The following is a 14,103-nucleotide window of genomic DNA, read 5'->3' on the forward strand; positions in this document are numbered from 1 at the left end:
GAACTCCTTTACACTGAGGTTTCTATAGGGAGGCTTTTCTTCACATTCTTCCCAATTGTTTGCAGCTGCTTTTTTAAGAAAAGAAAAGAAAGTACCTGGAGATGTTGCACAGGGGCTACGGATCATGAAAAAACAAGAGAAGAATCACTTCCCATACTTGTTTATAGTGTAGTTTTCATGTACACACTATACAAACACCATCTATCACATGCATGACATCTGATTTAAAATCAGGGGCAGTGCTGTAACTGGAGAGATCAGGTTTTAAATTCCCACCTCCTCCCGAAGGTTACTGGTGGGACACTGAGCGGCTCTCGATACATATCTCAGCCTCAGCTACACTACAGGAATTAATTTGTAAAATGCACAAGTAATCTCTATTGGGACTGGCTTGTAAATTAAGCTGACCCCTTTTCCAGGTTTTGGGGAATCGAGTTCCAAGCTAACATCCTGTTCCCATCCTCAGTAGAGTTATACCTTCTATCCTCGTTGTCCGAGTAGATGTTGCAAAATCAGAACTTCTTCCAGGCTTCCTCTGGCCTGCTGCTGCAGTTCTTTGCCTGCGTTCATCCATTACTGGACTTCTTCCTATTTCAAACATGAGGAATAACTGGGTTTAAAGAGGCTGGTGTAAGGTAGGCCAGTGTTCTGTGTTTCTCTTGCCATTTATCACAATTTCTTATACTGGGGCCAGCAACTGATAGCCTTTGCCTGAACCAAGTCTGTCCTAGGCAGTTGGAAGAAACAGGATGAAGCATGCTACATAAAGATAAGCTCTCCACGTGAATGGCCTCATATCATCATCATCATATCTAATTCTGTGGGTGCTTAAATCTGCAGACTTGAGCCATGAACAGATAGTTTTTTCTATGAACCTGACAAAAGCCCCAAGCTAAAACCTTCCAAAATGAAAGAAGTGCCTGAAGCTTTAAGAAATGAATGCCCATTGCTAGGTAACCACAATAGTATTGCCACCCTTCAAGCTATGGTTTCTGTCAGTGAAAGGCTGGTGGAAGGGGCAAGGCCATTTCCAGGACTGTTTTGGCCCTGGAGGGAAGCCTCATGAGGGCTAGCCTAGCAGCAACCACTGGAATGACTTGTTACCACATGACTTGTAAGACTCACCTAGGCCCAGCTACTTGCTACAGTTTAACAGCAGTCACCTCATGAAAGCCAGTATGGCATAGGGTTAGAGTTGCAGAATAGGATATGGGAGACTGGTTCGAATTCCCACTCTGCTGTAGAAGCTCACTGGGTAACTTTGGGCCAATCACACATTCTCATATCAGCCTCACTTACCTTACAGGGTTATTGTGAGATTGAAATGGAAGAGAGGAGAATGATGTAAGCTACTTTGGGTTCCCATTGTGGAAAAAAGCAGGGTACATATGAAGTAAATAAATATCGTTCAATACAGCCAAAGATGGGGGGAAGTCAAAGGGTAGGTTCACTGGTGGGTGAGAAACAAAGAAGAAAGCAGGAAAAGGGGACAGGCTATGGGCTGCAGGGAAGGGAAAGAGGAAAAAGTGGCGGAAGGTTAAATGAGATGCCCCCCCTCGCAGGTCCCCTGCTTGTACACTTATTATTTGCTGTCATAATAAGGGAGGAGTATGCGTGTGAGATGAAGAAGTTACTGAGAGCTGCAGGCAGGCTGCCACCCTAAGCACACTTATTAGGACTCAGTTCTATCAATCAACTAGGTTATACATAGGCTTTGCATTGGGGTATTAGAATATGCTACACACTTTTCCCACGATCATGTGCTACTGAAAATACTCTCCATACTGTTTCTTGATGAATGGGAGATTTCTCTTATTTTTCCATGAAAATCAAATACATGCCAATCTTTAGAATAAGCATAAGCAGCTGCTGAAGCCAGCAGGAAATTAGCACTGTACTTCTAAAGACAAGAGCTGCAAGTGAACTTACTTAATTACAATAGTCCAGTCTGGAAGCTTAGTCTCTTAGGGAGATGCATCATTTAGTTGTAGATGAGTTACCACTACCAGATCTACTGCAAATGACTGGGCAGTCTGACAAGTTCCTAGGTTTAATGTAATAATCCTTGCCAGGAAATTAAATTTTAGTATTAAAAGCATCCAAATGCTAGATTCAACAGTTCTAATTTAATTTTTCTTAGAAGACTGGAAAATTCTTTTTAATTATATCACTAGATCTGTTATTTGAAAGGAAGTCTTGTTATTAGTAACTGGCTTTCTTGAACTATTAGAGCTAATTCACAAAATAATTTTCCCAATTATCAGATTCCCTAGATGTAAACACCAATAATTCCGCATGTTACGAGATTATGGTAGTTCATAACTCTAAAAAACTAACTTAAGTAGTCATGAATAAATCATGCCGATAAACTTCCATTCAAGTAACTATAAAATGTCAAGATTTCCTAAAGTATTCCAATCTAGTTCCTATTTTGGACTCTCAGGTACGATGGAAATATACTCATTTGTCTCCACCTGCTGCACTCTTCCTCTTCCAAAGCTTATAGTTTCCAATTCATCTATTTCCCTACCAGTCCACATATTTTGCACGCTTTATATAAGGCTTTTCACACCCTATGTCTGAGCAGCTGTTTGGGGACAAGCACATGCGACACTCTATGTTCAAAAATCCTGAGATAAGGGAATATTACATTAACTTTGTCTTTACATTCTGAGGACTGGTACTCTCATGCTTTTGATTAAGTCAGTCATCAGGGTCCACAAAAAGACAGAAGACAGAAGGATCTTGACATGAGGGACATAAATACATATTTAAAGGAAAAAACAATTCGTACAGGTAATACATAACACAGCTACATGTTTGATATTTCACAATCCATGCTTGTAATTACTTCTTTAAAAAAAGTCATGTAATGCAAAGGTTGCTCACTGAATATCCCCCTAATTTTCCTACTGCCATTTAACAAGAGCCAAAAATTATATCACCTACTGTATACACATTTGTCAGCAAAGACTAAGCTAGACTCACTCAAGGCAGTTGGTAGACTCTAATGTCTGTTTGGTAACAGGAAAGCTGTGATAATCTCCAGTACTTTACAGTGACAGTTCTGTAGATGAATCTTTACAAGATTTGCGGAAAGAGGAGAAAATTCTTAAACTGTGTTTTGTCCCATGGTCTGGGAATGTAATGTTGCAGCAAATAAGAGTTGACCTTTTAAACACTGTTTATCTCTAGTTAGGATGTGAGTACCCAACAGCAGATCATCTTGCAATTGTTCTTGGAACTATTTTCAAATTCTAGAGTTCTGGCATTATTTGAATCCTAGCAGTGTTGTTATTTTACATGTTGGCTGTTGAATAAGATTTCTCTGCATGTGGGTATACTGACCCATGTTTGTTCTACAACAGAAAAGAACCCCGTACAGCTTGTCATAATAAGTCATAAAGCTTATTTACATACACTGTTGTAAAACTTATATACATATAAAAGAAGAGGAAGAGTTGGTTTTTATATACCGAACTTCTCTACCACTTAAGGCAGAATCAAACTGGCTTACAATCACCTTCCCCTCCCCACAACGGACACCTTGTGAGGTAGGTGGGGCTGAGAGAGCTGTGACTAGCCCAAGGTCACCCAGCTGGCTTCATGTGGAGGAGTGGGGAAACCAACCTGGTTCTCCAGATCAGAGTCCAACACTCCAAACCACCACTCTTAACCACTACACCATGCTGGCTCGTGTTATTACCTGAACTATTTAACTTCATTTATTTAACTGAAGAAAAAACAACACAGATCCCCCGCCAATAAATGCAGGATAACTCAGTTATTTACCTCCTGCCCTTGGTGAGGTGGAGGAAGGGATAAGAAGAACATAACTCTGAGGATTGTTCCCCATCTTACTTCAGGCAGAATCTGGGAGGCCTTTTCGATGCAGCCCTAAATGTGTCTACTCAGAAGTAAGTTCTGTGGAACTCATTGCTTTTCATTAAAATGTGTATTTAGGACCAGAAGATTTAAGTAACCACAAAGGGCAAGGGTCATACAAACAGGTGGCGTCAAACTTCCAAGGATCCTGTCCACATCCTCAGACTGAATAAACTGAAAATTATCCCAAACAATTGCACAAGTCACCACTCTGGCACCATCTGATCCTGGCCTTGCTAATGTAGAGTCACAGTTGGAACAGATGTGAGAGATTTTATCTTGAAAGTGCTGAGCAAAATGGTCACAGCGGGCCACCGAACAGTCCACTTCCCAACAGGCCTTTGACCCTCTGGAACAGTTCTGCTGGTCTACACAGTGCAGACTCAATGGTGGTGGGAAAATGTTGCTTCTTTGCCACCATCACTGTCACAGGGTACATTTTAAAATGAGATTTTTGCCCATGCCCTATTGGATTCGGCCTGAGTCTTCCTCCACTGTCACTCTAGCTGTTTCCCTTGTCTGTTCATCGCCCACAACCCAGCCCCTCAATAAACCAAGGGCTACTTGGACTTAACACTTGGGCACCTTGGAGCGATTCTGTCAACTGCCCAGGTCATTTCCTCATTCCAGAGGTCAACCAGGCCATCAGCAGGACCCTCAGAGACATCAGAAAATCATTTGGATCCATTTGGCTTCGTGCATGGATCAACTGAATAGATTCCCTACCCTTGCAGAACCTTGGTATCCCTGTAAATCTAAGCCCAAGCAGGTAATGATCTGTCTATGACAAAGAAACAGTAATCAATTTCTCCACCTTCATATCACATTCCAGGTTAACAGTGTGACCTGCACAATGTGTAGGACCAATTACCTGAGACAGGCCTATGGTTGTCATTGAGACCATGAAATCCTGAGCTACTCAAGTCCTCCAGGACAACCAGCCTAAGGGTCCTCAACACCACCCCAGAGACTGTTTAGATTGTGAGCCCTTTTGGGACAAAAACATTTCCATGAGGAAAAGTGCTGTAAAAAAGAACAACTTTGAACCCTTGGGATACAGCTGGACAAAATCATAATAAATAAAGCAAGTAGTTGAATCCATACAGTTATTTTCCACTTATTTTTTTCTAGCTTTGTATTTTGTTAATTAACAAACCCTAGGTAACTTTCATGTAAGTGTTATTTTTAGAAATGCCCCAGGCAAAGTTGCTAACTAAAGAATGACTAAAGAAAATTATTCAGCATCTTTTACTCTGTTACACACACCACACAAAACCTTTAGGAATGTAATGACCAGACACGAGAAAATGTATGTGTAGCTTAGCAAGAAGTAGTTTACTCTGTCTAGGGAATGGATAAAAATATAACAAATAAAATATAGCACATACAAAGTGACAAACTAATCTGTGGTGTGTAATCTCACTGAAGTAATGCTTATTATAAATTATGATGCCTTATTGCATTAGCTGTCATGACTATGGCAAAGCACAAAATACTTAAAGTTTTAGTGAAGATGAGGCAAATTGTTGCTCAGTGTATTTTAAATTAGCACAACGCAATGTAATCCGCAACAGTTTTATGAGGCAGATACTGCCTAAACACAAGGGCATAAAGCTAAGTTATAGTGATTCTTATTCACTCTTGTGAACAGTGTCCAGGGAAGCACGGGAGGGGTTTCCCCTTTTATGTTCAATGGTAAAGCCCTGTTCCTACTCTGGCTTCTCTCATTTTGACTGCCTTTACCTTGGGCTTCCTTCCTTTCATAAAACCCGGCCCACATATCTTAACAAACATCCAATTATTACACATTACCTGGAATCTTCTGATGAACTTCTATATGATGGGACTGTCGCAATGTACTTGGTTCAAACTTTGGCGTCACTACAGCATAACGAAGCAGCTCTTCATATTCATCCTATCATAACAGCAAAGCAATAAAAATTTGTTGCCAAGTCAAACCATGGAACAAAAAACGTTGCTTTTTTGTAATTTTTAAATATAATACATTATAACCAAATTTACAACTAGGTTTGTTTTTTTAACTTCCAAGAGAAGAGAGAACCTTTATATTTTATGCTTCAGAAAAAGTTTAAAGGAATATTTGCAACATTCACCAGGAATGGGCAGAACTGGGCCATTCTAACACAAGCCATTTGTTCTGCATTGCCCCATGATCTTCTCTCTTCCCTTGCAGCTGGCTCAGCAGGGATTCTGGGCACCATTTTTTTGCTCTGTAGTGACCCTTACCTGGACAGCCTAAGCTAGCCCGACCTCATCACATCTTGAAAGCTAAGCAGGGTCAGCCCTGGTCAGTATTGGGATGGATGGGAGACCACCAATGAATACCAGGGTCGTGACACAGAGCAGGGAATGGTAAACCACTTCTGATCATCTCTTGCCTAGCACCAGAGGCCCCAACTGCTCCACTGTGAGCGCCAATACCAAGCCTTTGTTTCTGCAATTTTTCCTGGTGCACAGTTTCCCTGCCAAAATCAGTAGCTACTGAACAGGCCTCCTCTGAGGAGCAGTCACATCGTGTGGCTTGATTTTTTCGCCACCTCTCCTATTCCACACCTGACTGTTTTTCCACAGGTCTTTGTCTGCTTTACTGTGATGAAGAGCAGTCCCTCCCTCACCCTCCTTGGAAATGAAGCCATCTGAGGCCTCACTGAAACCCTCTGGGTTCTCCATTGCCTCAGCTGCATTACCCACCAGTGGAGGGGGGAAGGAAAGAGAGGCAAGACAGAATGGAGAAAGAAAAGGAAGAATAAAAACCTTCTGCTAGGATGTAGGACCCTTTTTAAGCGGCTCCTACCAAACACCAAGGAGCCCCGTGGCGCAGAGTGTTAAGCTGCAGTACCGCAGTCAAAAGCTCTGCTCACGACCTGAGTTCGATCCCGAACAGAAGTCGGTTTCAGGTAGCAGGCTCGAGGTTGACTCAGCCTTCCATCCTTCCGAGGTCAGTCAAATGAGTACCCAGCTTGCTGGGGGTAAAGAGAAGATGACTGGGGAAGGCACTGGCAAACCACCCCACAAACAAAAGTCTGCCTAGAAAACGTTGGGATGTGACGTCACCCCATGGGTCAGGAATGACCCGGTGCTTGCACAGGGGACCTTTACCTTTACCAAACACCTGCTCTCCCTAACATGGCAGGAAGAGAACTGAGGATTGGGGACTCCTGTCTCCCACTCAGGAGACAGGAAGTCTGGAAAATATTTAGTCCCGCCTCCTTGATGGATGGATGGGATTCACCCATGTCAAGGGGCCTTCGCCCTCAGAGTGAGAAAATGGTCCTACAGGATTTCAGCAGCTTTTGACACAGTGAAACTCTCAGGCTGCAATCCTAAGGAGACTTTTCTGTGAGTAAGCCCCACTGAATAACATGGCACCCTTTCTTTTGCAGATAATGTTAAGTCTTTCTTTTGCAAATCATGTTAAGACCTTACTGGTGTTTTTGGACCTTCTGTACTGTTTGAGAAACAGGTCCACATTGTTAAAAGTGGCTGTGTCAGTTATACCTTGCTCACTTTTTAGATTTAGCTGATGTGGCCATGTTGATCCACACTACATGTCGATGTTAAGACACATATACAAAGTGATTACAAAGAAAATTAGTTCAGGTACATCCTTGTTCCATGTCCAGTCCCAATAGCAAACATGCCCTGAATCTAACACGAGACCATGGTATCTCCTGTGAAACGTGTACCTCTTTAGAGCAACACCAATTACACAAAGACAACTCGGTGACTACGTCAGCACAGAGGAGTGCCACTGCTGTTTTAAGGTTCACCAAGACAAGGGGTGGGGGATGTATCCCTGCAGCCATAAAGGTCTTTAATGCCAAATCCTTATCCCAACTCTGTTACGGTGCACAATTGGGATTTTATAATAATTTCATTACTTTGAAAAGAGTCCAATCTGTTTATCTTAGCGCTCTTTTTAATGCACTTAACTGTATACCGAATGCTGCACTTAAATTGGAGGCTGGCCTCCCCAAAGTAGAAACAATGATACGGCGTATCACTATCAATTACTGGCTGAAAGTGCATCTTAACACAATTGGTCTATTAAGATATCTTCTATCAGCTACACCGTATCCACAGTGGTCAGCTAGGATAATCCATAAACTTTCTTCAATTGGCATCAATCCTGTGCATTTAATGGATCTAGGGTTGGACAGAGCAAAAGCTATAGTCCTCCAGCGCTTGAGTGATATGGAGTTCCAATCGGAGATTGCACAACTTTCTGGAGAGTATAGGGATTTATTATTCTGTGGTGGCAAAGCCATGGCCCCATATCTCTTTAACATTATATCACCTCAACTGAGATGGGCATTCTCCAGAGCACGATTTGATGCCCTTCCCTCGGCTGTTCTCCTAGGAAGATTTCTAAATCAACCTAGAGAGCTGAGAAAATGTTTATGTACAGAGGGCGGGAGAGGAATAATCCCTGGCACACATTTTATTACACTGTGAATTTTACCTAGAATTTAGAAGAACTATAATCTACCCCTGGTTACAACAATTTGGCCTTTTACATCAATCTATAACCAATGAGAGTTCAATCATTCAATTTCTGCTCGAGGATAAAAATCCCGCTATATCTTACAATGTAGCTAACTTTTGTTGGAAGGCCATTACTAAAAGGAACACTCAAAATAAAAAGGGTTATACTTTTTGCGACGCACCAGGTGATGAGCGATGGGTGATGCATGGTATAATGTATTTTTCTCTTTTGTATTTTAATATGCTGACAAATGTAATTTAACTTGTCCATTTTAGGATATTTTATTCAACTGTCTATCACTTCAGTTATCGGTGTGTGTGTGTGTATACACACACACACACACCTGTATTGGTTTGTAATTTTATGCTGGCCATAACAAATAAACAAACAATGACAACTCAGTACTGCACCAACTTGTAACCAATAGAAAAGCAATCTATGCTTCCTTTTAAACATACTTTTAAGAATGCTTCCTTTTAAACATACTTTTAAGAATACTACCTTATCTATCTCACTCTTAGCGCAAGAAGAATCGCTGACTGCTATGCTTAAGAAAATAGAATATGTGTTAAAAGTTTGTCCTATGAGGCGAGGAATGCAGACTTTTGGAGATTTAAACTGAAAGCACACATAACAGCGTTGGATTAATGCTAGGTCAAATGTTTCCCTCAATTCTTTACTTGGTCTTCACTGACATGGCTACACTATGACTCATTCACACTGCACCTTTTCCATTCAATGACCATCTGATGCATGAGCACGTATGCAAAAGGCTCAAGCAGGCATTCTCAGAACTCTAGACTCATAACCCATGTTTCTTCAGAAGAATCACTGTTGTTTCATTACAGCATATTTCCAGCACACTTTTTCATTTTTAAATTTTGATAGGAATAGCATTTAATAAAATTGTCATTTTCAGTATAACCTTAAACACGATATTTCAGTGGCTTTTGATACAGAAAATACATATTCAGAGAGACACTGGAGCTTTATTTTGTAAATACAACGCAGGGAAAAACTGAAAATGTAATTTCTTCCTTATGTTTCAACAAATTATTACTGATGCTTAATCTCAAATGCCATCAAACTTTTTGGAAAGACATAGTGCATCAAAATGTCTTTACAAAATCTAAAGGATTTACAAGGTAATCCTTGTAAGATTACCTCAGTTACAAAGTAATATCAGCGGCAAAGAAACTGTGCAAGCTATGATGACAGGGGAGGAGAAGGCAATGATGGAATGTGCATCAGACTGCACAGATACAATATCAGCTTTCTCAACTTCTCCCCCCCAACCCCCATAAACCACCACTATTGTTCACTGTAATATCTCAATTCTGGCTTTCTCTTACTTGGCAAGGAGGCCACGAACCATTGGGATGGGGGAGTCTAAACATTAAAACTGTACATCCTTGGCCTGCACAGTAACTGCTGGAACTCTACCCCCCATCAGTGAGCAAACACATGTGCATGCACAACTCCCAACAGAATGCTTTGCTCAAGCAGGTGCAGAACAGTCACCAGATGTTCACCTCCAATCTTTTATCAGGCTATCACAATTAATATGCTACTGTTGTCGGTTGTTGTTGTTTTGCTATCAAGTCACAGCTGACGTTTGGCGACCCCGTAGTGTTTTCAAGGCAAGAGACTTTCAGAGGCGGTTTGCCACTGCCTGCCTCCATGTCACCCTGGTATTTCTTGGGAGGTCTCCCATCCAAATACTGGCCAGGGTGGAGGCTGAGAGTGTGCGACTAGCCCAAAGTCACCCAGCAAGTTTCCATGGTAGAGTGGGGATTTGAACCTGGGCTTCCCATATCCTAGTCCGGCACTTTAACCACTACACCATGAAAGACAAGTAGCAGAAAAAGTGAATTTTGAACATCAGAGTAAGTTTTGGCAATATGAAAAGTCAGCATGCCACATCTGTTTGTAAAAATGCAAAATATGCACAACTTATTTTCCTCTTATATTTTGTGTTACTTTCTATTATTTTTCTAGATCCACAACTGAATGAACATTAAAGGGCCATATAAGACCGATGAAAAATGTGCTGTCAGAAAACACTACATGAGTTCAAGAGAGGCTGCTTCTGGCCTACCTGAAGATCTGAAGAGACAGAGCTGCCTCGGTCAGAGTCTTTTGGCAAAACAGGACTTGTGGTTCTCTCCTCAGATGATGACATTCTGCATTAACACAGTCCTATTAAAAATTCCAAAAGGTAAACTTAGTTTCCCATCTAAGCCCAGTTCTTGTGACTGCCCAAAAATTTCCTCTAGTGCTATATGCTACTAAATATCCAGTAATGTTCTATTTAAATCATATTATTAAGCAGCCCACATTTTTCAATCAACGGCTGTAGTTTAGTATTGGACCCACAGACCAGTAGGACCACCTCTCCCGCCATTCCCCACCACAACAGCTTCACTCATCTCCATACAAATGTGCAAGACCAGCAACTGCTCATTTACATGCTCTCCCTATGGTGGCTCCCGCCTTGTGGAAATGATCTGCCCAAGGAGGTCAGGAAGAATGTGCAAAACAGAAATGTTCAGAAGGACATTTTTATGAAGAGATTAGAACTCTGGCTGATTGGAAAAGTTCAGGAGAACACCTGCATATACAATAGAATTTTAGTGTATTCTAGGTATTATCCTGCTTTCACTGCTACTGTTGTAATACTACTTACTACATAGTTTATAGCATACCCTGCCTTAGGCAGATTGTTGTTCTCATTGTCTTTTAATTCTATACTATTGCATCGTTCATTAGATGTCTTACGCTGTAGGAGCACATTGCCCTTACATTGCTGTAACCTGCCTTGAGTCTCAGTGAGAAAGGTGGGCTATAAATAAAGCAAATACATATTATTGGTACATTAACTGAGATAGGAAGCAGAGTATTAAGCTGCTCTTCACACTAATCTGAAATATATTTAAGACATTTCTATCCTGACTTTTGATGAAAATTTGATTGCCAAGGTAGAACACACACAACAGGAGTTACCTTTCTGCTTGTACTAGAGAGCTGTGTTGGAGTAAACAAAAGTGACAGCCAGTTCACAGGCTTTTTTCTCTCAGGTTCCCATCTCAGGGACCTTAAAAAGCTCCTTAGGCTGCATGCACCTCTACATTACGAATGAATAGTCCAAGCTGTCATGTTTTGTTCTATCTTGCAACCTGATCTTATATTCAGAAATAAACCCCACCTTTTCCAGTGGGATTTAAAGTAAGCAGGCATAGGATTTCCTTTGTTATATACAACCCCCCCAGGTTTTTTCTTAGAAAAGGTAATTAATTCAGAACACAATTATTTGTGTTCTCACAGGTGAAGCAGAAAAACTTATTACTGTATGGGATTCATAAAATGTATACCCCACTTTGAACTGGATACAGTGCAGCTTAATGCACCACACAGCAAGAATTTAGGATATATAAAATCCTAGCACCAGGTCATTCCTGACCCATGGGGTGACATCACATCCCGACGTTTACTAGGCAGACTTTGTTTATGGGGTGGTTTGCCAGTGCCTTCCCCAGCCATTTTCCCTTTACCCCCAGCAAAGCTGGGTACTCATTTTACCGACCTCAGAAGGATGGAAGGCTGAGTCAACCTTGAGCCGGCTACCTGAAACCAACTTCCATTGGGATTGAACTCAGGTCATGAGCAGAGCTTGGACTGCAGTACTGCAGCTTACCACTCTGCGCCACGGGGCTCTAAAATAAAATCCTAATGGACACATAAAACATTAAATGTATATAAATGCTTAATAAAATTAAATTACCCCCAAACCCTTAAAGCCTGTTGGAATAAACACATGAATAAGGTGCATCCAAACACCTTCAGGTTTGGGCAGACATTGATCTGACATCTTTTGCATGGCACTACAAAACACAAAAATCAAATGTAGGAGCAAAAACAGACACAATTTGCAAAAATAAAGAATGCAAAAATAAAACATAGCATAATTCTTAACTCCAACATACCCTATCTGCTTGAAAATAATTTACATTTAATTCATTATACACTGTCCAATATATATCTCATAAAATAATTAGAAACAAGTTTACTACCATAACTGAAATAACCCCACTGGGTTCTTAAACACCAGCTTCTTCATACCAGCATACCTCTCATATTTCATCCTCCATACATGGAACTTGATAGGACATGCATCCTTCTCAAAGATTTCAACATATCTACAGCCCGTGGGCTAAAAATATATTTAGCAATATTGTGAAGAGTCTTCTAATTTAAAGAAATAGAAGAAGACCCACAAATCTTGATTTAGACAAATGGGGTAGTTTGCTGCTCTCAGGGGAGCGTTACTCAAGTGCAAGCATTAGTAGCATGCACCATCCCCAGCTCTTCTTTAGAGCAATATTGTCTCAACCAGCTCTGAGATGTTACTTTAAGGCTAATACACAACAGTTGAAAACACAGGGAAAGACCAGGATAGATTTTACACGTCTTTCTACAAGTGTCATGAAACAAAAATGTCACACAGATAATTTCTAGTTTATTTGACTATTCCATTGTCCATTTAAATAATGGTGAACCATTCAACAAAAATAATTTTAGAAACTTGTCTTCAACTACAGCCACATTGTTTCATGAGCATGTACCTGTAAAAATAATAATGTGCACATACCTCTAATAATAATAATAACAAGAACAACAACAAATGAAGCCTCTTAGTGCCTGCAAACCATGTCACAAACACGAATAACGCTGTATGGGAGCTCAATGTAGTCATCCCATATTTCATACAAGGGGCTGAACCTGAGACAGTAGCTTGCCTAAAGCAAACCAGTCAGCTCAAAGGTAAATTAAAGATGTAGCAAGAGACAGTTTAGAAGTGAAGCCTTTACTGTAGAACAGGCTTCATGAGCAACCTCACCAGTACAGAGATGGGATGGAAGAAAAGAATCAGCAATAGTCTTGAAAAAGGTAGAGAGCTTTAAGCAACTGAGTCAACACACCAAAGCTGTTTATCTTCAGGCACAGGAGTGAGCACTGATATGTATAAAACGTAACCAGAGGGGTGTACTGTAAGGTATATGGCTGACAGTGTGAGCAGTGGTTAGAGTGCTGAACCAGTATCCTGGAGACCCAGGTTTACATCACCACTTGGCTATGGAAGCTTGTTGGGTGACCTTGTGTGTACCATCAAGTCACAGCTGATTTATTACAACCCCGTTTTCAGGGCAAGAGATGTTCAGGGGTGGGTGGTTGTCGCCGACTCTACCAAGGCTCTGAAGAAAGATCTGAAGAAGTGAGCTGTGGCTCACGAAAGCTCATACCCTACCAGAAAATATTTTTGTTAGTCTTTAAGGGGCTACTGGACTCTTCCCCTTTTCTACTTCTACCAAGGCTGAGAGAGTTCTGAGAGAACCATGACTGGCCCAAGGTCACCCAGGCTTCCACTACACCACACTGACCTTGAGCCAGCCTAATTTACCTCACAACAGTGGTGAGAATAAAATGTACAATGTACAGTTCCCTGATGAGTGCATGGGCAACAGGAGTGCAAGATACAGATTAGGGATTACTGCGTGCAATGGGACTACAGGGTTGACAACATGCTTACCAATGCCACACATTTGTGCACATATTGCGAACTTGGTTTGCAATCTGCCCACCCTCCCAAGTTGTTCCAACTACCCTGCCTCTAGTAATTTCTCGGACACTGAGTTGTACCTAGCTGTGTGTGT

At 41.2% G+C, this 14,103-nt stretch overlaps 1 protein-coding gene across 1 annotated transcript in view; it reads right to left on the minus strand.

Annotated features, from left to right (window-relative positions):
• POC5 (POC5 centriolar protein) overlaps nt 1-14,103 on the minus strand; it is a 35,116-nt gene that overhangs the window by 20,416 nt on the left and 597 nt on the right. Inside the window, exons 2-4 of the mRNA XM_056848605.1 lie at nt 10,491-10,591; nt 5,698-5,800; nt 478-588 (exon numbers count right to left, since the gene is read on the minus strand). Of these exons, the coding sequence (XP_056704583.1) occupies nt 478-588; nt 5,698-5,800; nt 10,491-10,574 (298 nt within the window). The 5' untranslated portion in view covers nt 10,575-10,591. The remainder of the gene's footprint in view (nt 1-477; nt 589-5,697; nt 5,801-10,490; nt 10,592-14,103) is intronic.

The sequence above is a fragment of the Euleptes europaea genome, chromosome 4, assembly GCF_029931775.1.
Source record: "Euleptes europaea isolate rEulEur1 chromosome 4, rEulEur1.hap1, whole genome shotgun sequence".
Classification (NCBI taxonomy): Eukaryota; Metazoa; Chordata; class Lepidosauria; order Squamata; family Sphaerodactylidae; genus Euleptes; species Euleptes europaea.